The sequence below is a fragment of the Halichoeres trimaculatus genome, unplaced genomic scaffold, assembly GCF_033239565.1.
Source record: "Halichoeres trimaculatus isolate MK-OKI-2021-1 unplaced genomic scaffold, fHalTri1.1 fHalTri1_scaffold_14, whole genome shotgun sequence".
Classification (NCBI taxonomy): Eukaryota; Metazoa; Chordata; class Actinopteri; order Labriformes; family Labridae; genus Halichoeres; species Halichoeres trimaculatus.
This window is the reverse complement of record NW_027437192.1, coordinates 10,524,429-10,546,091: the sequence shown is the minus strand read 5'-3', so window position 1 is coordinate 10,546,091 and position 21,663 is coordinate 10,524,429. Positions and strand designations below refer to the sequence as shown.

General features: G+C 38.6%; 2 protein-coding genes and 1 long non-coding RNA gene across 4 annotated transcripts; 1 reads left to right on the top strand and 2 right to left on the bottom strand.

Annotated features, from left to right (window-relative positions):
- The first annotated feature begins 773 nt into the window (after nucleotides 1-773).
- tmem268 (transmembrane protein 268) lies at nucleotides 774-6,653 on the top strand. Of its 2 annotated transcripts, none has more exons than XM_074687094.1 (9): nucleotides 774-948; nucleotides 3,758-3,857; nucleotides 4,454-4,548; nucleotides 4,633-4,740; nucleotides 4,879-5,031; nucleotides 5,307-5,417; nucleotides 5,509-5,598; nucleotides 5,778-5,987; nucleotides 6,123-6,653. In XM_074687094.1, exons 1-9 carry the CDS (start codon nucleotides 943-945, stop codon nucleotides 6,276-6,278), a joined length of 1,029 nt encoding a protein of 342 aa, XP_074543195.1. In that variant the 5' UTR covers nucleotides 774-942; the 3' UTR covers nucleotides 6,279-6,653. The 2 variants fall into 2 exon arrangements, with proteins under 2 accessions (XP_074543195.1, XP_074543197.1); XM_074687096.1 differs by lacking the exon at nucleotides 774-948 and adding an exon at nucleotides 1,495-1,880.
- LOC141803168 (uncharacterized) lies at nucleotides 5,229-6,237 on the bottom strand. The gene is made up of 3 exons (XR_012599549.1): nucleotides 6,165-6,237; nucleotides 5,903-5,979; nucleotides 5,229-5,398 (listed from the first exon to the last, which is right to left on the bottom strand). It is a non-coding gene; the product is annotated as an uncharacterized LOC141803168 (long non-coding RNA).
- Nucleotides 6,654-9,064: 2,411 nt separating the features above from the next.
- prrt1 (proline-rich transmembrane protein 1) lies at nucleotides 9,065-21,495 on the bottom strand. Its single transcript, XM_074686414.1, has 4 exons — nucleotides 21,234-21,495; nucleotides 15,063-15,400; nucleotides 13,539-13,730; nucleotides 9,065-12,295 (listed from the first exon to the last, which is right to left on the bottom strand). Exons 1-4 carry the CDS (start codon nucleotides 21,250-21,252, stop codon nucleotides 12,119-12,121), a joined length of 726 nt encoding a protein of 241 aa, XP_074542515.1. The 5' UTR covers nucleotides 21,253-21,495; the 3' UTR covers nucleotides 9,065-12,118.
- Between the last annotated feature and the right edge of the window lie 168 nt (nucleotides 21,496-21,663).

The following is a 21,663-nucleotide window of genomic DNA, read 5'->3' as shown; positions in this document are numbered from 1 at the left end:
AGAGCTGCATCTCATTTTCTCAAAGAAGAAGAAAATCTGAAACTGAGCTTTAATCTTTAGGATGTTTCTAGATTATGGAATGATGGTTTTGCATTATTTAAGGTACCCAGCTATCATTATTGAGGAGGCTTTACCAATGGGTTCACACTTCTTACTCTTTGTTTTGCCCTGCTTGTGTTTTTGTTTCTGGTATTTTGGTGCAGCAACCTCAAACTGCCAACTATTATTATCTATTCTATCCACATAAACTAACTTCAGCAAACAGAACTCAACCCTGCAGAAAACATGATGTTTGTGTGTGAATTTGTGTCCCTCCTGTGACCCCCATCTGCTCCACAAACAGCCTCATACTACAGTGGTTAATGTGTGACAAATAGTTTAAAATCCTGAAATAATGCCTGTAAAAACAAACAGAAATCTCAGTCACTTCATGTATTACAAAAGATTTTCAAGACAAGGAGCAGACTAAGAGTCACAAAAAAGGAACTCAATCCCTTCAGATTAATCAGATATGCCACTTCAAGGTTAAAACACGCCTTCTTAATCAGTCTTTTCATACAGTATTTAAAAAATGTTGAACTAATCATCCATGCCATTTCTAGTTTTGTGTGAGCTGTGAACCACAGACTGCATTCCTGTAGTCATGAGGCCGGCTGATCTGTGTCACACGCTTTAAGAAAGAAAGAAAGAAAGAAAGAAAAAATAGTGAGAGAGGGAGAGCGAACCAAAAGAGAAGTAGGAGGGAAACTCTGCTGAGTCTTGTTTGAGTGTGATAGTAACTTAAGCTGCCATCAGTCCATGTGTGCTGGGCTTCATGTAAGACTGCTTTCAAGGAGTCCATGATTGTATGTGGAAATGATTTCTGGAAACAGATGTTAAAGAGGGACAGAGATGAAACTACAATCATCACAGCTCTGTTGACATGATGGGATTACCTCAAAAATGCAGGTAAGGTGTGTTTGATGGTTGTTTTGTTGCTGAATGAATGAACAGAGTCAAGAAATGTGACATTGCGGCCACTTTCAGTAAAGTCACTTCTTTGAGATTCAACAACAACTTAGTTGAAACTGAGTCAAAAGTTTTATAATTCTTCTAAGAAATGCTCCTGACCTAGCACTGTAACCTGCTGCTAAATAAAGACGTTGTTTAAAAGAGGCCTGCAACAAAATACCATGGGTAAACTGCATTGCATGATCAGTTTTTTACCTTTCTGCTGTTTCCCTTTTTAGCAGTCAAACAGTGCTATTTCTGCCTCTGTTGTCTGGCCACTATTCTAACTCTAGCTCCTCTTCAGCAGGTGCAAAGTTTGCAGGAAATTATACATTCACCCAGAGTCATTTAGACATTATCTTTAAGAGTAGAGGTGGAATTCAGACAGGGGAAAACTGCAGAGAAGAGAGGCTGAGGAAGAGGTTAAGAGTTAACATTGCAGCTGCAACCATGAGTTTTCACACTTCAATGTGGAAATGTGGCTCCGTCACAGACACGCAGGCGAAAGAGTGAGTTAGAAATTACACCCAGGGAGAGCTGGTAGCTCTAAGTAGCACTCTTTTATTTTTTCATTGTATTTTTTTTCTGTCACGGATGTTTGGCGGTTAAACGGATCACAGGAAGTGGTCTGTGGAGAGACCTTAATGAGGTGCAGTGTCAGGGTCTTATCTAGCATGAACAGACCTACGGTGTCATGATAAAAAAAGACACTGGACATTTTATTCTCACAAATGTTAAAATATTGGCAGCTTAAAACCCATCACTTTGGAAATGATCTATTTGATGAGAGGGTGATATCACAGGGAAGCAGATGAGACCGGCCCTGTGGGGGTACCCTTCAGGGTGGAGAGGAAAGGAGAGCATTTACCGGACTACCAAACTAAGTTAAGGTACTGTTGCTTTCAACTTTAAGCAGTTTCATTTTAGGGGTGAATATCCTCTCCTTCTTTTTTTAATCAACTCTGTATTTAGCTAAACCAAAAGGTTGTATATTAGTTGGATTGTTGTGCCAAACATTGGAGTGGCTGCATGATAAATCATGACGCAGTTTCTGTTTTTCTCATATGAAGTCTGCTCTAGCTACATGAAACAAGCCATAAGGTGACAAATAAGACATTTAGTAACTTTTTTTTGTCACAAAACTAAAAAAAACTGTTCTCTGTTCTTTTCTGACACATATATTTTTCTGTTTACTCTTTTCTCATCTGTAATGAAGTAATATTCCAATAACAGAAGTTTTGACATGTGATATGGGTACGTCAGGGATGTTCATGGTTAAAGGATCTGACTTCTTTTAAAAGCAGAAGTGAGCTTTTTGCCCATGTGAACTTCATCACCTTCCTTTGGGTAACTGAAAATAATCAGAGGTTGTTCATCAGAGATAAAAGCTGTGGCTTATCAGAAAGCCAAAACTTCTTTTCTTAGAAACAGAGAACACTCATCTTGTGTGACAGCTCGACTCCGTCAGGTCTGACACATTTTGAGTTGCTGCTCTTACATGAATCAAAAGGCCTGATTAACTTTATGTTATAAAACACTTTTACAGAAAAGTGAGTAAAATGTTAACTTTTAGTATTAAGGCTGCTGTGATCCTCTTTCAAAGTCTTTTACAAAGTTTTCAAGTCAGTTAAGCTAACTGTTGAGTCTATTCTTATGACACAAACTAAAAGTCATTGCATTAAACTCCTCTGCACAGTTTTTGTTTGATAACAAAACAGTCGGACATTATTGAAATTTAAAAAATTCACAGGCTCCGGCTTTTGAGTTTGACAAAGAGATAAGAGGTACTGCTGCGTCCACAGGGGAGTGCTAAAATATATACGAACAAAAGTTAGAGGCAATAAAACTGGCATTTTAGCATATGATATTTTTTTGTTTTATTTATTATGTACAGCGTAATTTTTCAACTTTGCTTTAGAAACATCTTTGATGGTATTTCTCAAATTTTAGCTAACTTAAAAGCCTTGCTATCTGAGTTTTAGATATTAAACTCTATATGACATTTTGCAAAGTCTGAGGGCTAATCTCAGTTAGCTTTAGGACTCTCTATCTATTACATTAAGCTAATTAATTCAACTCTTTTTAAAAAAATATCCCCTAATTATAAGTGCTTATTTTAGCTTAATGTCCATACATAAACTGAGCTATTCACTATTTTCAAAAGCTCATCTTTGGTTTACAGTATTAACCAATAACTATGACGAATCTTTGGCTGTTGCTATGTTAAGCTAACTGAGTTATGAAACTTAGTTCTTTGAATATGTTTTTAAAAGCTAAGTATTTTGACTTTACTTTAGCAACCATCCCCCAAGTAGGTCTTTACATTTTGGCTAGCTCTTAATGTTATCATTGAGTTATAGAAATCTAATTAAACTCAGCAACACTTTACTGATGCTAAATTTTGGCTAACTATAGCAGCTTTCATCCATCATACTTGGCAAATTTTTCACTATTTTTGAATGTTTATCTACAGTTTACAGTGACTTTCAATTGACTACTTATGGCTCCCCTTTAGCTGTTAATGCTATACTTAATTGTTCCATGAGTTCAGTTTGTCTCTCTGTCAACTATGTTTTAAAATACATAATACTTTAATCTCCCTTACCTAAAGTAAATTAAATGTCACAAACTAAGTTGCAAGGCATGTTTTAGATGTTTAAGATGTTAGGGTTTGTGAATTTTGAACTCAAAATGTTTTTCTTTGAGCTATTTATAATTTTATTTCTTTGTTGCTGATCCACTCTTATGTCGTGTTTTTCCTCTGTAGGACATTGGCAAAGCTGAGATGATGGTGGGACAAAATGGGGTTGGTCATTTGATGGAAGAGGATGTGGTTGATGTGCAAATCAGACCCAAATGGGCAAATGGTAACAGCAACTTCTTTGTTCTGTTTTTTTTCCCTGATTATGCAACTTCACCGCAGAAATCTCCTGTAGTTCTTCCTTTAAAAAAGTGCAGAGCAGTGCTCTTTATATCAGCAAGTACCACTACAGTATAAGCGAAGGATAAAACCCTACATGCTTGACATGCCATGGAACAAGTGGAGATAGGAAACTTTTTTTTAAAAGTATATATTTTTTCTCTTTGGAGTAGCTTTAAGATTTTTACAGTAATGTGTATTTGTTTAACTTGCCATACCAGTATATTTTAGATTTATTTCCCCGTGCTGAGCGCCAAACATTATCTGTCAAATTATGTTATGGAGACAGGACTTTTACTTTCAGAAACTGAACGATGTTTGTCAGCACAGCTTGAGTTTGTTCAGCCCAGTTCACCTTGGGTCAGGGAGATATGAAGAATTACTCATATCTGACTGCCCTGGTTTTGTGTTTTTGCACTTTTTTCTTGTATTCAGTGCCAACAAAAAATCTTACTGCTGCAGATGTGCTTTAAATTTTTTATATGTGAACACAGGTTAAAGTTTTTTGTTAAAACTGATTTCCTCACTCACCCTCTCTCTCAGGTCAGTGTGTTCTGGCGATACCAACCTCCTCGACACTCAACCCAAGTTTTGATCTGTCCCAGTGTCGGGCCAAGCTGGAGGATGATGGCTTTGAGGTCAGTTAACCTCAACTCAACTCTAAATGTGTCTGCATACCATGTCAAAACTTGTGTTCAGGGTTTTAACACGCCTGTTGACAGATTCCAGTCAGAGACTTGGAGGTTCCACTGAAGACGGCGCTAGACACTCCCTCAGTCAGGAGATACATGGTTTTCAACTCTGCACTCTTCCATTTCATATTTGCACCGGTATGATTGTCCCCCTCTTCTTGTCAGCAAATCGTTGGTTGTTCTTGTTTGAGGCCAAATTATGTGGAATTGTATATTTTATGTGTTTTTTTTTGTATAAAACAATATATTTGATCAACTCTCTGCTTCCTCTACTAGATTCTTTACATGGTTGTGTGGTGTGCTGTATTTTCCACACTCCACATATACATCACCGTCAGTGACTACTGGGTCCTTTGCCTCTCTGTTAGTATGGTCACTATCTTCATTACCACAGCCATCATCTTCATCCTCCACCACAGCAACAAAGATGTAAGGGGTCTGATAACCACATGCATCATTTCTTATAAACTAAAGTCAAAAAGTAAGGAAATGTGTGTTTGATAGATTGTTTCTTTGTTGTGGAAAGCCTGATTCAATTTCTAAATGGTGCCACATTGGTGAGGAACATGCATTTGTGGGATGAGCACCCATGAAAAATTAGCCAAAATCTTCTCTGCCAATGCCATATGGTGTATTCTGCCATATATATGAAAGGAAATATGTACAAAACTCAAATGTGACAAATGTTCCTGTTTATACTTCAGATTAACATGAACTTGGACGTCAGGTTGATCCAGGTGAATGAGAAGATGATGAAACACAAGCTGCTGGTGGCCATTGCAGACTGGGTGCAGAACTGCAACGGAAACATGAAGGTAGTTGTTATAAAAAAGGCTTAAACAGATATCAAATTGAATAACTTTTGCTTTTGCAGACACTAATACTCCTGTATCCTCTACTCTGCAGCTTTTCTTTGTGTACTGGGACATGTCCTGTTGTCTGAGGGAACTGACTGAAACTTTAGAGGAGCACAGCTTTGTGGGGAAAGACATCCAGGTGGGAGAGCTGAGTACATCTGTCATAGTGTTTGTTCTCCTGCTGTATCATTGATTTTTCTTCTGCTTGAAAAATCAATTGAAATATGACACTGTTTAAAGAATGTTTATTCCTGGGTATCAGGCAAATCGAATTGTTTTGAAGTTGAAACGTTCGCATATCCATCACATTTTTGTCAGAAAAAAATGAAGAGGAGAATGTCACATCTTGTCCTGGTGACCGAGGTAAACCCTGAGGGGAGCGGGTCAGATATGGAGCAGGATTTGGATGAACAGAGGCCTCTGCTGAGAGAAGATGAAATTACCTGCAGTACCTCATCCAGCCAGCGGGAGGACACCAAAGTCACCACGAGTTACAGCCTGTTCCCAGATGAACTCTTACCTGCACAGGTGATCAGATGAAATAATTTTTGATTTTCACACTTTGATGGAACTTTTTGTTCATACCCACTCACTCTTAAACAGTTTCTGTTCAAATTCTGCTTCTCGTGCCAGTTAATAACTTAAACGATTTGTTTCATGCAGGCCAAAGCCTACCAGCTTCTGGTGACCTATAGTGCTACTTACGTGAGGCTGCTGGTGTCCCAGAGACTGTCAGGACCTCCACACCATCGCCACAAGAATCACTGCAGCACAGCCCCTCTCTGCCTCTGTCAGTTCATCAAAAAGAAGATCTTTTAACGACAGAGCTGAACACAGATGAACTTTCACTGCAGACATTCTTGTGGATTATTTCTTAACCAAACAAAGCTTTTGTTTGAGGACATTTTCATAAAATTAAGGACCTGTTTTAAGCTCCACACTCTTCACTGAGTCTGTTTTCCAGCCGCTGTATCTCTGCTGCCAGCTCTGTGTTTGCACCACCTGAGTCCCTCTGATCCTGACAATCTCTGCAACCTGCCAAAAGCTGCCACACTGAGAGCAAGCTGAGGTCTATTCCAGCTGCTGTAAAATAATATTTGTACATGTTGTTTACATGGCAATTACAGCCCTAGTTACTACTGTTCAAACTATTTGCACAAGTATTTATTACCGCGTTATTGTAACTTCATTTATATCACAATCTACAGTTTTTATTGTTGTGGTCAAATTTAATTCATTCATGGAAATAAAGGCACAAGTCAAGCCATACTCTTTAGGTGATTTTATCCACTTGATGACAATTTCCCCTTGTACTTCTCTCTTATAATACTGTAATTTTTGAGAGTTAACAATTAACTTTAACCTCCACGCTATTTCTTAGATAGCTGAAGAAACGTTATTATTTGATTGGGATTTTATGGAAGAAGCTTAAAAAACAATGCGTTACTAAACCAGTTGTAGGCAGCTTTTCTTCACTAATCTTCTCATAAGGTTTCATTTCAAACAGTTGGTGACCATGAGAGGATAAAATTTCAAATATCTCACAGAAAAACCAATAACCAGAAAAGGTCACAAAAGTTTACACAACCAAATTTTTCACATCATGGGCCAATAAAGTCATTGTGTTACCCGTTTGTAAGAGTTCAAATCCCAGCATATTTTATCACCATAGTAAGACCAGTGCGATTGCTTTAGCAGAACAAGACTATGTGTGTGTTTTGTCTTCACCTCTTGTTTATGTTGTGTAGGTGGATCAGTGATACACGCTTCACTGTTTGCAGGAGGCCAGGTTTCATTCCCCACATTCCCTCACAATGCAGCGATCAGCCATCAGTCCTGATGCTGCAGCTAAGATGACAGCCCAGGGAGGAAGCTGCGTGATGACACAAACACATGCAGGGAGACAGCCAATGCGGGTGACCCAGGGGAGGCAGGGACTGTGGGATGGAAGGGAGAGGCATGCAGCGTGAGGCCAAGTTAAATGATCTCAGAGATGCTGCTTCTCCTCAGGAGGCTAAATGGCCATCTGTGATCCTGCACACAAAGGCTGGCTCAGCCCCAACCTCCAGTCTCTGCCTCAAGCCTCTTTTTGGTGGACCTGGTTGCCATCTCTCCCAGCCTACCTTTCAAGATCTATTACTTAGAGCTGCTGTAATGGAATATTTGAATAACGATAACTCATAAAATGCCAGGGTGAAAATTTCAAGGACTGTAAATAAGGCTACTGATATTAATAACTGAACTTAGTTGTACAGCACAGTTAGTTGAACAAACTTTCTTACCTGTTCCTGCCTGCATTACTTCTAAATGCAGAAACCTTGCCCAGTCCTGTCAGAAAACAGACATAGAAAGGAGCTAACTGGAGAGAACATGGTGAAATATTTAGCAGCAAGTCCACATCCATACTACACTCAAGAGTTGGGTGAAAACAAATACAGAGCTTAAAGAAAAGTTAAAAAGGGTCTAAAATAATTTAGGTGGAAAAAAACTATTCAAAACTATACTAGAATAAATAACTCTCCCCAATAACAAATAAAGCCCCCATAGTAGCGCCAACTGCGTTAAATTGATTTTAAATGCTTCCTCCACCAAGCTACAAGCTCACATGAGACTAGCATAACGTTTCGCAGATAAATATGCTAACCCTTCGTCGTATTGAACACGGCTTTCTATGAATTAATAATCGTCTCTGCGATGTCAAACTTAACCGCCATGCTAGCTGCTTTGTCAACATCTACTACTTAACAGCAGGCTTGAGTTGAATGCTAATGACATCAAGCTAACAGGCCCATAATGAAGATGCTAGCAAACTGACGTCTCCAGGGTAAATTTTTAACCGTTGGTCGAATGAAGGCCCCTAACTGCTTGAAGTTCACTCTCTGTGATGATTCCAATGCTTTAAAACATTTGAAAAGAAAGTTGCATTGTATTTAATTCAATATTAATATAAAGTAGGTAATGTATAAAATGAGGTAGCTGTGGTGAGGACGTTTATTTATTTATTCATTTATTTATTGCGAGGGTGCTTGTTGCTCTTAAAACAGTGCTTACATGGTTAACCTGTAATGGCATCTATGTGTTTTACATGCAGCAATCATAAAGGTCCATGTATTTTGCCAAAACCTCTTGATAATAACCATTTCAGTGTTCCAAGTGTGTGTAAAAAGTTCATTAGAGGTAGTATGATTTATTCTTCTGGCTTATCTCTCAATTGTATTTGGGACATTTTATCAACCAACCAAAAACCACAAGGTGCCACTGAACAGAAGGTCCAGGGGTCCCTTAAAGACCTCAAGACATATCCTGCGGGGAAATTTACTAGTATTATCACAGTCTGGTGGATGCAATAAACAATTGCCACTAAAATGATAGTAAAGATCATATTTAACATACAAAGCTAAAATTGCTCTTATGCTCACACAGAAGAAAGAGAGATGGCATTAGTTCATGTTCTGACAGAGAGAAAAAGAGAGACAGTGGGAAAAAACCGGGGCAACTATAAATAGCACCTTAGTGGTGGGGGAGAGGAAAGGCCACAGAGAGACTGAGAGGATACAGAGAAAAAGAGAGGCCACCATTTACAACCACACATCATCACAACCAAATATTGTTCTATTTATTTATTAATCAAACAACATAAGTCAGAAACAACCAATGCATGTGCAACACAGCCATGAAAATAAATATAAAGATAAGCCCCAAAGAGAACATGTACACAGGTTAATTTTTTGGCTCGTAGAACAAGCAACTCATTTACAAGCTCAAAACAAAACCAAAAACAAAAGAAGAAATAAGGGAACACAACTCCGAGCTGTTGCAATAAACAGCTGTGGTTTTGCATTGCTGAGAGGTCCTAACAAAAAGCACTCAGGGAGATGCGCCTAGCGTTATTTAGACTCAATATGCCAGGAGTGACACACACTCACTGCCAGAGCCTTCTGTACAATTATAATACTCAACTGTACTGTGCTTAATTTACTCTTTAACACTGAAAAATCACTGTGTCAACATAAGGACAGCTGGGACCTGTATTTATCAAAACACAATACATCAACATTTGATCAAAGGGTTAAAATTAAGTTTATACAATTTTATTCTCCAATTTAGGCATATTTATATCTTCTTGCAGAGGGATAAATGATATAGATTGACACCACCTTCATATTTGTCTGCTAACCATCAAGTTACAGCCAGAAGCTAGTTAGCGTAGCCTAGAAACAAGGGGGAATACTGCAGCTAGCCTGCTTGTCAAAGAAAATAAAATCAACCTACTGTTTCCTCTAAAGCTCAATTATTATTTTCCACATATATTTTTTCACAATATGTACAAAAACCAAAGTGGGAAACAACAATAAAACAGGACTAAGAGGTAGACTTTGTTAGCAGGGTTGAGCTAGCTGTTGCCCTACCTTTTGGATTTGCTAGGCTAATATCTTCTGATTGTAGCTTCATATTTACCTCATGGACATAGTTGTGGTGCACATGATATCTGTTAGCTTAGAAAACAAAACTAGCTTTCTCTATGCATTAAGGTTTCGTTCAGTTTCTCTTAAGGCTGCATGGGCACTAAACTAAGTGAGCATGCTAACAAATATGGTTCCTACTCAATTTTATAGTTTTTGAATTTAACCTGTTTTCTATTTGGCTCATTTTCCACAAACCTATTATTGTTTTAATCTCATTTATATGTGTTACTAATTTCAAGCAGATATTATTATGGGATTTTTTTTGTCCCCTCAATGAGCCTGATAAGATGTGTTATTTATTTTTATTTTTATTTTTTTTTTATGTTTGACAAATACAGGCCTGGTTGTCCAGTGTACTTAATATACATAAGTGATAGTCAACAATATAAATAATAATGATAGTAATAACAATAATTATATATAAAATACAGAATTAACTGTATTAATACTGTCTCTATTTGTGTTCATGTCCATAAACACCATTCGTTATAATTCTTTTAAAAATATCATCCTCATGGGGACCAACAGAGAAAAAGAGGATAGGAAACAGATGTATTATAGGTCCAGTAATGCATGTAGGAACTTGAGGAAAAAGACAAAAAGAGGAAGAAAGGGAACTTGGTACAGATTTCAAAGAGCAGAAAGTGCTACAATACAGTATAGGCATTAATATTTTCTCACTGGTCTTTTAAAAACATTCATTTTCTGTTCCCCTGCAACTCCAGTACACGTCACATAATATTCACACTGTATTGTTCCAGCTCATACAAAGAGCAGCACACCTGCGGCTCAGAGCTACGCTACATTATGAAACACATGTGGAGCGAACTCCGCCTGACTTTTTGTGTTAACACCAGTGAGACAACGTCACAGGAGCTCACAGCCTTGACGCCCAGCCTTGATTTTTAAGACAGATGGAAACAAATTGAGGATGACATGCAGGGTTATGATGCCTCAAAGGTCTAATGTTGCACTACAGTTTCATATACAGTGTCGGATTGAATAAATAGCTAAGAGATGTGCAACATAAAATAGGCCGAAACACTGTGAAACACTATCAGAAATCAGTATTAGTAAATCTTAAATTCAAATACTCATCATCTTATCCGTCTCCTTAATAGTCTTTTTTTATAGCAGCTTCTTTGACATTTCCAAAAATACTATATAACACATATTTCTAGACAAGTTTAAGGAAAATTTCCACCAATAGATGGGAGACAAGCTATTTTTGCACCACACGCCTGTTAGTTTAAATCTATAATTAGCATGCACTATAAGAACTATGTAAGCAGCTGCGTCATCTCATGTAGGTACTACAAAGTGCAAAATCATCATCAGATATCAAATTTAAGCCAATTGCAAAGTGCCAGATAGCTGCAATAAAGTATTGATATACTGAAAATTATAGCAGACAAAGTCGGTGCATGGGTAGATATTAATAAATTAATAAATAACAGTTTAAATAAAGCAAAAAAAAAACCCATAGAATTCACAAGTTTTGTATCATCTCATGTCCATGTAACGCACAAACATCCAATCTTATACAAATACTGTTTGGTCACATTGAGTGCTCTGCCAGTCCAGTCTCTATTTGGTGTGTTAATTGTATACTTATCAGCTTTTCTTACCTCTTAGATTGGTTAGACATGTCCAAGTCTGACAGCAACAACACTCTTTTCATTCAACATGGCACTTTTTATGTATTCAAAGAAGAAAAAACAGGTATTTTTATACTTTTAAGACTAAAATGAGCTTTAAACTATCCAAAAAGAATACCTTCATGGGTACTTTAAGTCGACAGAGCCATCAAACCTCATCAACCTCTCATCAAACTAAATGATCCCAATGAATTAGTCAGCATCAAATTAATTGTTAATGTGAGGAGCATTGTTCCCCTCCTGCAGCTCATGTTTCGGTGTAAATATTAAGCGAGTGCAGTGCTAACAGCAATACTGGACCTCTTTGACAGCTGCTGTATTTGGTGTTTCAACATGAGCTGTGATTGTTTTATTTTGGTTATTGGTGTGTTTGATGGCAGCATGTTAAATCAGAGCTGTGTGTGTTGTTGCTCACAGAGGGCCAGCAATGCAGTAGCAGTTTGTGTTGCATCTTCAGTGCTCCTATTTCCTCAAAATAATTGAGAGTATTTAGCTAGCTAAAATATTTTGCCATCTTTCTGACAGTGGCGTGGAGTTACGGCTCCCAGTCGTCATCGTGATGCTGGGAGGCGATGATGACAACCACCGTGAGGATGGTGCACAGCACAATGGAGGCTATGCCGACAGCCAGGCTGATGAAGGAGAAGTTGCGTGCCTCACGGGAGGCTATTTCCGCCGTCACCATATCCCCTCTGGCTATTGCCGTACGCACCTATGCAGGGAGGGGACGGGTGTGTGGGAAAGGAAAGAGGGAGAGGAGAAAATTAGATGTTATGTAACAAGAAGATGCACGAGTGGGAGCAGGAGAGAGTATAAAACTACCATGAATGGATCGATTTCACTGCAGCAGAGGCCCGATGTGCAGAAAGAGGCCACACTCTACAACGTTAACGCAGCATAGCACCACACACAGCTCAGACCCGTGGGTCCATGCCTTGTCAGCTCGACTCAGCTCAAAGCCAGCTGAGCAGGCCCAGGGGAAAAAATCCATTTCATCCTGTTGCAGCGACAATGCTGCAATTACGTAATGTGGTGTGTTGTGTGCATGTTGGTCAGCGCTGACTGCCATTACAGAGGCAAAACAAAAGGCATGAAAGCCACCAGACTGAGCCTTTACATATCTGGCATCTCACCCAACTTCACTTCAATGTTAAATGGCGTCACTAAAAGGCTTGTAAAAGAGCAGTCTGTGTTTAATGCAGAGGTCGTATGGAGATGTGTAGGTGTAATGATGGCGCAGAAGCATACTTCACTGAGCATGCTACATTACCTCTAAATGTCCGGAATAAATCAGGGGCAGATAGCTTCAGTTCATTCTTAATTTAGCAGCGTATAAAAGGCAAAATACGTCATACTCAGAAGTTGACAAATACAGTTTGTGGTTGTGTGAGGGTTTGTCCTGAGATCTAGCACAGCAGCCTGTGTTGTCAGTGTGTGAATGGATGTGACATGAACAGTAAAATCATTTAAGAGGTCAGGTAAAAAAACAACAACAATAAATTAGTGCAGCTACTTGTACACAAACAAAAGTCTGATTATTTGTATAATATACAAAATTGTATTAGTCGGTCAAAAGTCATGCTAGCAGCCCTGTGAGGCTACACACAGCAAGAAAAATGCTAACAGCTAACAGGTCAGGAAGAAAAGGAAAATGGGCTATCTTGTCCCTTATTCATTTTATATCTGGACACTAATTAAAGTACCGGAGACAATGGTAACTTTAGAAAATGACCCATAAATGGATGAAATTTTCATACCAAGGATTAATGACAGAATCTTATGAGATGTTTTGTTTCTTCTGTTTTTGTATGCTGGAATTTTTTTTATCACGAGGTGACATAAGATCAAAACACATTTCTGAGCATAAATTGACTGTCAGGGTCATTTCCACTACAAAGGGCCAGATTATGTTAATGTCCCTTGAAGATCAAAAGATTTCATGAGGTGTCATTTACCTGCACAGCTTTGATGATGGCGATGATGCCTGTGGGCCAGAAGCAGCAGACGGTGGTGAGCACAGCGATGGGCAGGTAGTCATGAGGCGGCCGGCGGTCCATCAGGGTGATGCTGGGTGGCATCTGCATGGGATGAATCTGGCCAGGTGGGATCGCTGGGTGGCCTCCTGCAGCTGGCATGTAGGGCTGACCCTGAAGACAGAGAGTGAGAAGAAATTCTTTAAAACCAGGAGAAGAGTTCACAGATGTTCGTTCTTTCACATCAGTCCAAAATATCAATTTAGAGAACCTGAAAATTGCAACACCTGCACACTGCCAAACTGTCCAAAATAACTTTATTGATGAGGTTTTAGTAAGAGGTGGGAGAAAAAAAATGTTGTGTAGTAGCATCTGGATTTTTTTTGTTTAATGATTTTAAATTGTGTGTTTTTTTTTTTGTAAATAAATAAAAAAAAAAACCCAAACATATTTTTTTATTTATTCATTTTTTTTTACATTTGAGTGTGTAATGTGCATTTTGGGGAAAATATGGCTCCAGATATAGTCTGTAGACATCATCATCATCATTTTAACTTTTTTACTTGGTCTAGCGTTCAAAAAGTGAACTAAAAGCAGCAAAAATTTGGAATATCAAAGAATTGCAATTTAAATCTAATTGGCACCCCAAAAATTATAAAAGAATCAGTAGAAAAACATATCGTCCCAGCCCTAATTTTAGTCATTCTGAAGGACTTCTTCCTCTCCTGTGCACAGGTTTTGTGACAAGGATGGGAAATAAAGCCGCGTTTCCACCAAGCAGACCGGTTTGGTTCGGTTCTCAGTGACAGAAACCAAGTTTGTATTCGTCTTTGTCAGTAAAAATAAGCATGTTTTGGTGGCATTAGGAATGACAAATCAGTTTCCAAACAGGGCCCATGCCCACCTCTGGCCACCCTCTGGACATGCTCCATATACAACAACAAGTGCACTAACAATTAATAGTAAAAGATGACCTCTAAATCAAAATTTTGAGCAGGTGTAGGGACAGACAGCTTGTGTGTGAAACCATTAATGGCTAAAAACTCTGAAATCTTTGGTTCAATGTCCCCAGGTCATGTCTTTAGCTCAGTGAATGTTGTTCTGTATTTCCTGCAGACTGGAGCGTCCACAAACGCCCAACTTTTTTATGAAATCCCAAATCTTACACACTTGTAAGGATACTTTTTGGGAGCACTTAAACACCCACTGTTCTGACATTTAAATAATGGGTCAGTTAGTGACATAGACTTAGGAACTCTGTACAGCGTCCTTTGCGAATGAGCTAACACCAACAGGAGTCACTTTCATCCTTCCTAAAGCTTCAAAATAATTATATAATACTTTTCAACTGTGAGTCTTTAAGCCATTAAATCTGTAACTGTGAGGGACTGGAAACGACAGAACTCTAATTTGTGACCAAATGTACAACAAACTGAGCAGAGTCTGGTGTAATCATGCTGCAGCCTGATGTCAGACCTGTGAAATCTGTGTTTGTCTCTGACTCACCGAGGCCATGGGGTAGACAGGTACGTAGGCTGTGCAGGGCTGAAGCTGGAGCGGGTAGCCTGGGTGGAGGTATCCCACAGGTGGGTGTGGCATGGCGCCTCCAGGACCCTGTGTCTGGACTGTGAAGCCCTGTGGCGCTCCCTGCGGACCCATCGGGGCACAGTGGAACTGGGTTTCTTGGAGGTATCCCTCTGATCCTGGAGGAGGAGGAGGAGGGGGGTAGTTGGGTTGGGTGCCTGGCGCAGGCTGCATGTTGGGATGCTGGGGGACGTTAGGATCTTGTGGGCCGGGGAGGTACGGAGGAGGCTGCATGGTCTGGCGGCCGGACTCATCGAGACCTGAGAGAGAAGAAGAAGAAGATGATGAGGGAGGAAAGATAAGGAAAAAAAAACATGTAGGAAGGGAACGTAAATAGAAACAGCAGAGGAAGAATAAAAGAAAGGGATGTGAAAGTGAGGGCACGTTATCTAACTCGACACAGTTAGAGCACATTTATCCACATGTCGACTGGAAAAGGAACACAGAATGACCGTAGCGTCTCACTAAGACTTCAAAGACAGAAAACCTGTGCAGCCTGTGAGCTAATGATGACAGAGATCGACATTTCACGTCTAGAAAACCAAGACCTTTCCTTCCTCTCCTCTTTCCTCATGAAAATGTCATTAGTGGTTCAGAAATACAACATTTCAAAGATGAAAAAATTCATCTGATGGTCTCTTAGTAGTGCCCAGTGGTGGGGAGAGCATTTCATCACATTCAGTACTTTAACATTTTGGAGAATTGTCACAAAATAGTAAAAGTGTATAACCTAGCTCAAGTGAGCTTATTTTATCTCTCAGGATCATTTCTCGAAACTATAGAGTGAAGGCTGACGCTTTGTAGTTTCGAGAAATGATCCTGAGAGATTAAATAACGCTATATAGAGTCAGTGTAGTCCAGTTTCATACGTCTGAGTTCTCTGACTCACCCTTGATAAAAAAACAATCATTTTAAGTGGTCTTAAAATCATCTTTAAAAAAAACTTTTTATTCAATTAGCAGTTAGCATATCGCTATCTTTTCAGTAAGGCTGCTTTTTGTCCCGAAAGACATGATCGCTGCACCAAGTATTAGAGTGTTTCGTTAGCTAGTTTCACATAATTGTTATTTAGCATTCACGCACTATTGCAAATGACTGAAAACATCACAGGGTCTGGCTAAGTGGTTAAATCTTGTGCCTCATGTTGACTCCATCCTTGGTCCCGTCTCTCTGAATAAAGACATAACAGCCCAAAAATAGACTTAAAAACAAACTAGCAAAAAACAACAACAACAACAAAAAAAACATTGTTTATAGCCAGCATTTAACTCCCATAGCTAAAAACAAAAAAAAAAAGATGGTTGACTATCAACAGCTACAGCTATGAAACCCACCAATACTTAAAGCTCCAGTAAGAAACTTTTGGTTTGTGTTGCTTTTGGTGCCCCCTGTGGACAGAGTGGCACCTCTTATCTGCTGATCTTGTCCCTGTAAACAATTTTTATATTTAAAAAAAAAAAACGTGCTGTTTTTTTTTTTTTGATAGTAAAATCCATCACTCACTGCAAATCTTTTGTAACAGGCTGTTTTAGTTTGTTGTCCATCATTTTGACTCAAACCTGAAGCGGCAGATTCCAGCTTAAGAATGACGCCATATAAACAACTTATCTTTTCAATTTTCGTCTAACTTGCTTTTGTAGGTCATTTAGAGGCATCACTATGACTTTCTTTCCATTTCTTAACTAAGCTAAAAAAAAACTCACAGGAGCTTTAAAGTGTTTATCAGGTACCATTTCAGTACTTTAACTTGTAACACCTGCAGTGTTTTTTCAGAATTGCATTAGTACTTTCACTCATGTTACTGGACACATCAAACTGACAGTAGACATCCTAATATTTCATGCTCACACACTTCTTCCCATGTGTTGGATAGCAAACAAAATGACTGATGGGGTGTAATGTTTTCACAGCAGGTAGATGGTCATGGTGCAGTGATGTATTCTGACAGAGACAGGAGGAGGGGGAGAAGAAGAAGAAGGAGGAGGAGAGGATGGAGAGGGAAGGAGGCAGTCAGAGAGCGGAGCAAGTGATGAGGGATGACGACTTGTGCTCGGGGACCAGGCTTTATGTAACAGACCTCAAACTCTGTCACAGGCAGGAACTGGACCAGAAACAGACCAAGGAAAGTAAGGAGAGGAGTCAGAGAGGAAGGGATGAGGGACACCTTTAAAAGGTCATGATGTGACAACGGTTTGGAAGACATGAGGAATAAGGACACATGAGAAAACATTCTGGTGTTTTCTTGAATCCGTATGAAGACGCCATGAAGTGGTTGATTTTATCCCAAACTATGTCAATGTGACATTAAAAAATTTGCCTGTGAGGTCTCTTGAAATAAGAATAATTTCTTAACTAAAGAAACTAAACAAGTAAATTTTCCTACACTCACTGGCAGATTTTGTTTATGCTTTATAACCAATCCAGTCTTCATTTTTGTCTTTTAATATCCTTAAATAAAACTTTTTTTTCTGGACTCGTCTGGTAAATGTGGCTCATTTTAACCCTAATAAGCCTAACAAGACATTTCTGCTAAAAATAAGACTGAAACTCTAAGATTGCAGTTTTTGCAATGTGTAGCTCTCTGATAGACTGTTCACTGGCAAAGTTTGATGTGTGGGTTTATCTGGATGTGTTGCAGGTCACTGGGAGCTATCAGACCTCATTTATGTGTGACAAACTGACTCATTTATCATAATTAAAAGTAAAATTCAATATTTCTGCCTGTGTGCAAATGCTAGCCAGCGAGATAATTTTGGGGTGTTTGTGTAGACAAGTTAAAGGTCCCTCTTTTATACAGTCATGTATACATATATATAAATAGTTAGCATTTTCATGTTGATTATGTGCATTTTAATCTTTTGCTTCCATACAGGTTATTTCAGGATCAATATTGTGTTATGTCACATGAAACAGAAACTATAGTGTGCATTTGCCTCACAGGGCCACAGAGACAGTCTATCTGTGCAGGGCAGTGAAAATTTCAGTTATCATTACAGAATGGAGAGCTGAATTATGAGTATCATTAAAAAAAGGTTTATTCACCGTATAAGATAACTCCTGCTTGAGGTTTTAATGGTAAAAAATCCATTAAAAACAGGAAAGAAGGGAAAATTTATGATTGGGACTGGTACTGCTGGTTTTCCATTCTGTGTGCTGAAACTGCACACAGCTGTTAACAAATGTAAATGATCATAAAAGATGAAAGTGCATTACAGACACTTTATGCGTTTGCAGCTGTTGTGTGATTGGAACCAGTTCAAAGGAGCTTGAGGTCGGTTGCATTAAATATTCAAAACTGTCCAAATAGTTTTGGTCATTGGTCATTGTGATAAAAATATTTTTTTTTCCCTACCTATTTAGAGTTACATGATTGTGTCATGTTTGACTTATCAATACCTTTTTCAACAAACTTTTTTTAAACCACTTTTCTTCATTCTTTCTTTCTATCTTTCTTTTTTCTTTGAAAAAGAATTGCAAATTTCTGCAAGTTTAAACGCATGCCAAATAATGCTGACTTAAGTTTCCACTGCCACAATTCAGAGATTTGCTGAATTTGCAAAGACAAGAATGGTTCCCATTCTATGGTAGCCCGAAGTGAACAAGTATGCATGCATTTTATTTATGTATGGTATATGCCTGTGTTTTTTCTTTTAAAATAATGTTGGTTTTCTTATAATACAGACTTAACATCAAAAATTTTGCAAGGTCATATTTTCCTATGTCTTGTCCAAACTGGATATCATCAAAACAGATGACAGGAGATTTTTTGTTTGTTTTGTCATTTTGCCACCTTGAGGAAATATATTAAGAAAATCAACTGAAGTCAGCTAGCTGATTTACGGTTGATGTATGCTTGTTTTACAATAGATTTACGGTCACTGTACGGTTATTTTACTGGGGTTTCACGGTTGATGTAGGTTTGTTGAACTGTGGAGTTACTGTTGATGTACAGTTATTTTACGGTGGACTTGCAGTCACATGCTTATTTTTATGGTGGCTTTGTGGTTGATGTGGGATCGTTGTGGAATTATGGTTGAGGTGGAATTACTGTCAATGTATGGTTGATATATGCTTGATTTACAGGCGATTTTGAAAATGTTTTGTAATGCAAATAAAGGAAATACCATGCTACCAAGCAGACCAATCACAGGGCATACAGTCCGCATTTTTTCCCAACATGTAGTTATCCATCAGATGCACCCAAGTTTACATGCTTAGGCTTCTGTATTGAACAGGGTTACAGTGAACTTAGCTTTGATAACATGCTACAGAATAAGTAAATGTATGGATGTGTGCATGTACGGGCAGGGGCGAAGTTACAATTAGGCAAACACAGGCAGTTGCCTGGGGCCCCAAGATTCCCAGGGGCCCCCAAAGCATCTCTTAAAAACTGATTTATCAAGTTCTCGTCAACTGAAAGCATTTCTTTTTTCTAAATCTTACTTCACATGCTTCAAAATACATCAAAAGGCTTAATCTTTGATGATTTTTCCCCCCTTCTTATTCAATGGGCTATTCCATGTTACAACACATCTGAAAATCTGACTCAGGAAGAAAGTGGTAAAAAACACCTTTCCCCCCCATTTTTTTTCTTATTTTCAACCAAGTCAGAAATAAAAAGAATGTTGCTCTGAGATCTGAGATAAACATATGAGACTTTTAGGATTTTGAGGACTTTATCTCGCTCAGGAAACAGGATAATTTTCTCAAAATCAAAATTTTTGAGTTGGTGATAAACATAATTGTACAAAATCTCTTTTTTGGATACATAACTCACTGGACAGGGGGTCAAATAAAAATACATTAACTTTAAAATAATAGTACCAAAAAGTATGGTAACTGTAAATATCACCTCTTTCAGTACATTTTTTTTCCAGTTTTATGTTTTGCTTGATATTTACATATTTTTTCTTTACTAAATTATTTTTTCAATATTTACCTATTTTAATGTTTTTCACTTCATACTCTCTTGTTTGTTACTGTTACTCTGTAAATTTCCCACTGTTGGGACAAATAAGCTGTCAGTTGACCATAAAAGATTTCAAATCCAGGTCAAAGTGGACTACATTATGTATTCACTTTTTTCAAAATCAAACTAAAGTACAGAACTTGAGGAAATGCATTTAGTTGCATTAAGTTATTCTCAGAAAGAGACAGTGGACCCAGGGAAGGCCAGTCTAGCTCTGAGGAAGATGACTTACAAGGACATGGAGGGCCCCATTGACTGGGTTTGCCTTGGGCCCCGAAACGACTAAATACGCCCCTGTGTACGGGCCTCTTTACTTTCAGTGTGTTATACATCTCCACTTTATTTTAATTTGTTAGCAGTGTCTTTATGCTAGTAGCAAAACGATACGACACTGCCGTTGCTCTTAAATTAGCATAGCAATGTCACATTTTCTACTCAAAAAGTAATATGTTCTTTAAGCTTTTTACTGTTTCTTCAACTTAATAAATCTCATTTTGATCCTTTACAGTAGTTTTTGGTTTAATACCCGGGAGGATTTCAAAAGAAACCAGTAACAAGAGACAAATGGATCTTTTTTTAGAGCAGCAGACGATGAGGATTATTAATTAAGGCTGTAAGACGCGCAAGCGACGTCGTGCACGCGCAGAGGACACCCACACTCATGTCTACAGTAAGGAGAGATGTACGTAGGCCTTTGCGTAACGGTTATGACACTGAAAAAGAAAAATTAGCAACATCATAAACTATGAGAAGGCCTTGTACCACATATGCTGCTGTAGTTTTACGATATCAGATAAAATACATCTTTAATAATCTACTTTTGTGTAAAATACAATCACATTAACTCTTTTGATGCCACTCTAAACCCCCTGTTTTAACGTGGGGCCCTGAATGGGTCCTTTCCCCCCCAGCAGGTTGCACCCACACAGCGGTGCATTATCTCAGAAACAGCGCTGTGTGTGCACCGAGCAGCGGATGGAGACGGAGATGACAACGACAAAAAGATATCCACATGCTGATGTGTAACCAACAATCAAAGATACAGGGTTACAAATTCTTCTTTTCATCAAAAGTGGTCGGATCAAGCTTAAAAATATGACATAATTAAGAATAAAGCAGCTTACCGTGTTTTTCCGACGACATACCTCACGATCTTCTGTCCTCCTCCTCTGATCGGATGTACTGTGATAAAGAAAATCGCTCCTCTGTTGTGCGCGATGTTGCAGTTTCCCCTGTTCTACTTCAAACCCATTCTCAAGATGTCTTCATGTTAAAAAAAACCCAACAACACCCACAATGAAATGATCACTTCAAATAAACCCAATTATCATCCAGCGCGCAGCTCTGCTCACTGCCTCTCCTCTCCCTCTCCCCTCTCTGTGGGGATGCGAGTCTAATAAGGTTTCTCCACTAACGCGTCGCCGTACATGGAATTAATCAGACACAAAGCTATCGTTGTCTTAAAGCGACAGCTCGAGCTGCTAGGAATGCACTTGCACTGCGCAGGAAAATCCCATTATTGACTGTGATTCCACAAATTTAGAGGAAAGGTGG

What these genes read in the sequence shown, in the direction of transcription:
- tmem268 (XM_074687094.1), top strand. An exon ending in ACTGCAACGGAAACATGAAG is followed by an intron (nt 5,418 to 5,508) that starts GTAGTTGTTATA and finishes TCTACTCTGCAG; the next exon opens with CTTTTCTTTGTGTACTGGGA. An exon ending in ATGAACTCTTACCTGCACAG is followed by an intron (nt 5,988 to 6,122) that starts GTGATCAGATGA and finishes TGTTTCATGCAG; the next exon opens with GCCAAAGCCTACCAGCTTCT.
- prrt1 (XM_074686414.1), bottom strand. An exon ending in CTGTCTACCCCATGGCCTCG is followed by an intron (nt 13,731 to 15,062) that starts GTGAGTCAGAGA and finishes CTCTGTCTTCAG; the next exon opens with GGTCAGCCCTACATGCCAGC. An exon ending in CCATCATCAAAGCTGTGCAG is followed by an intron (nt 12,296 to 13,538) that starts GTAAATGACACC and finishes CTCCCTGCATAG; the next exon opens with GTGCGTACGGCAATAGCCAG.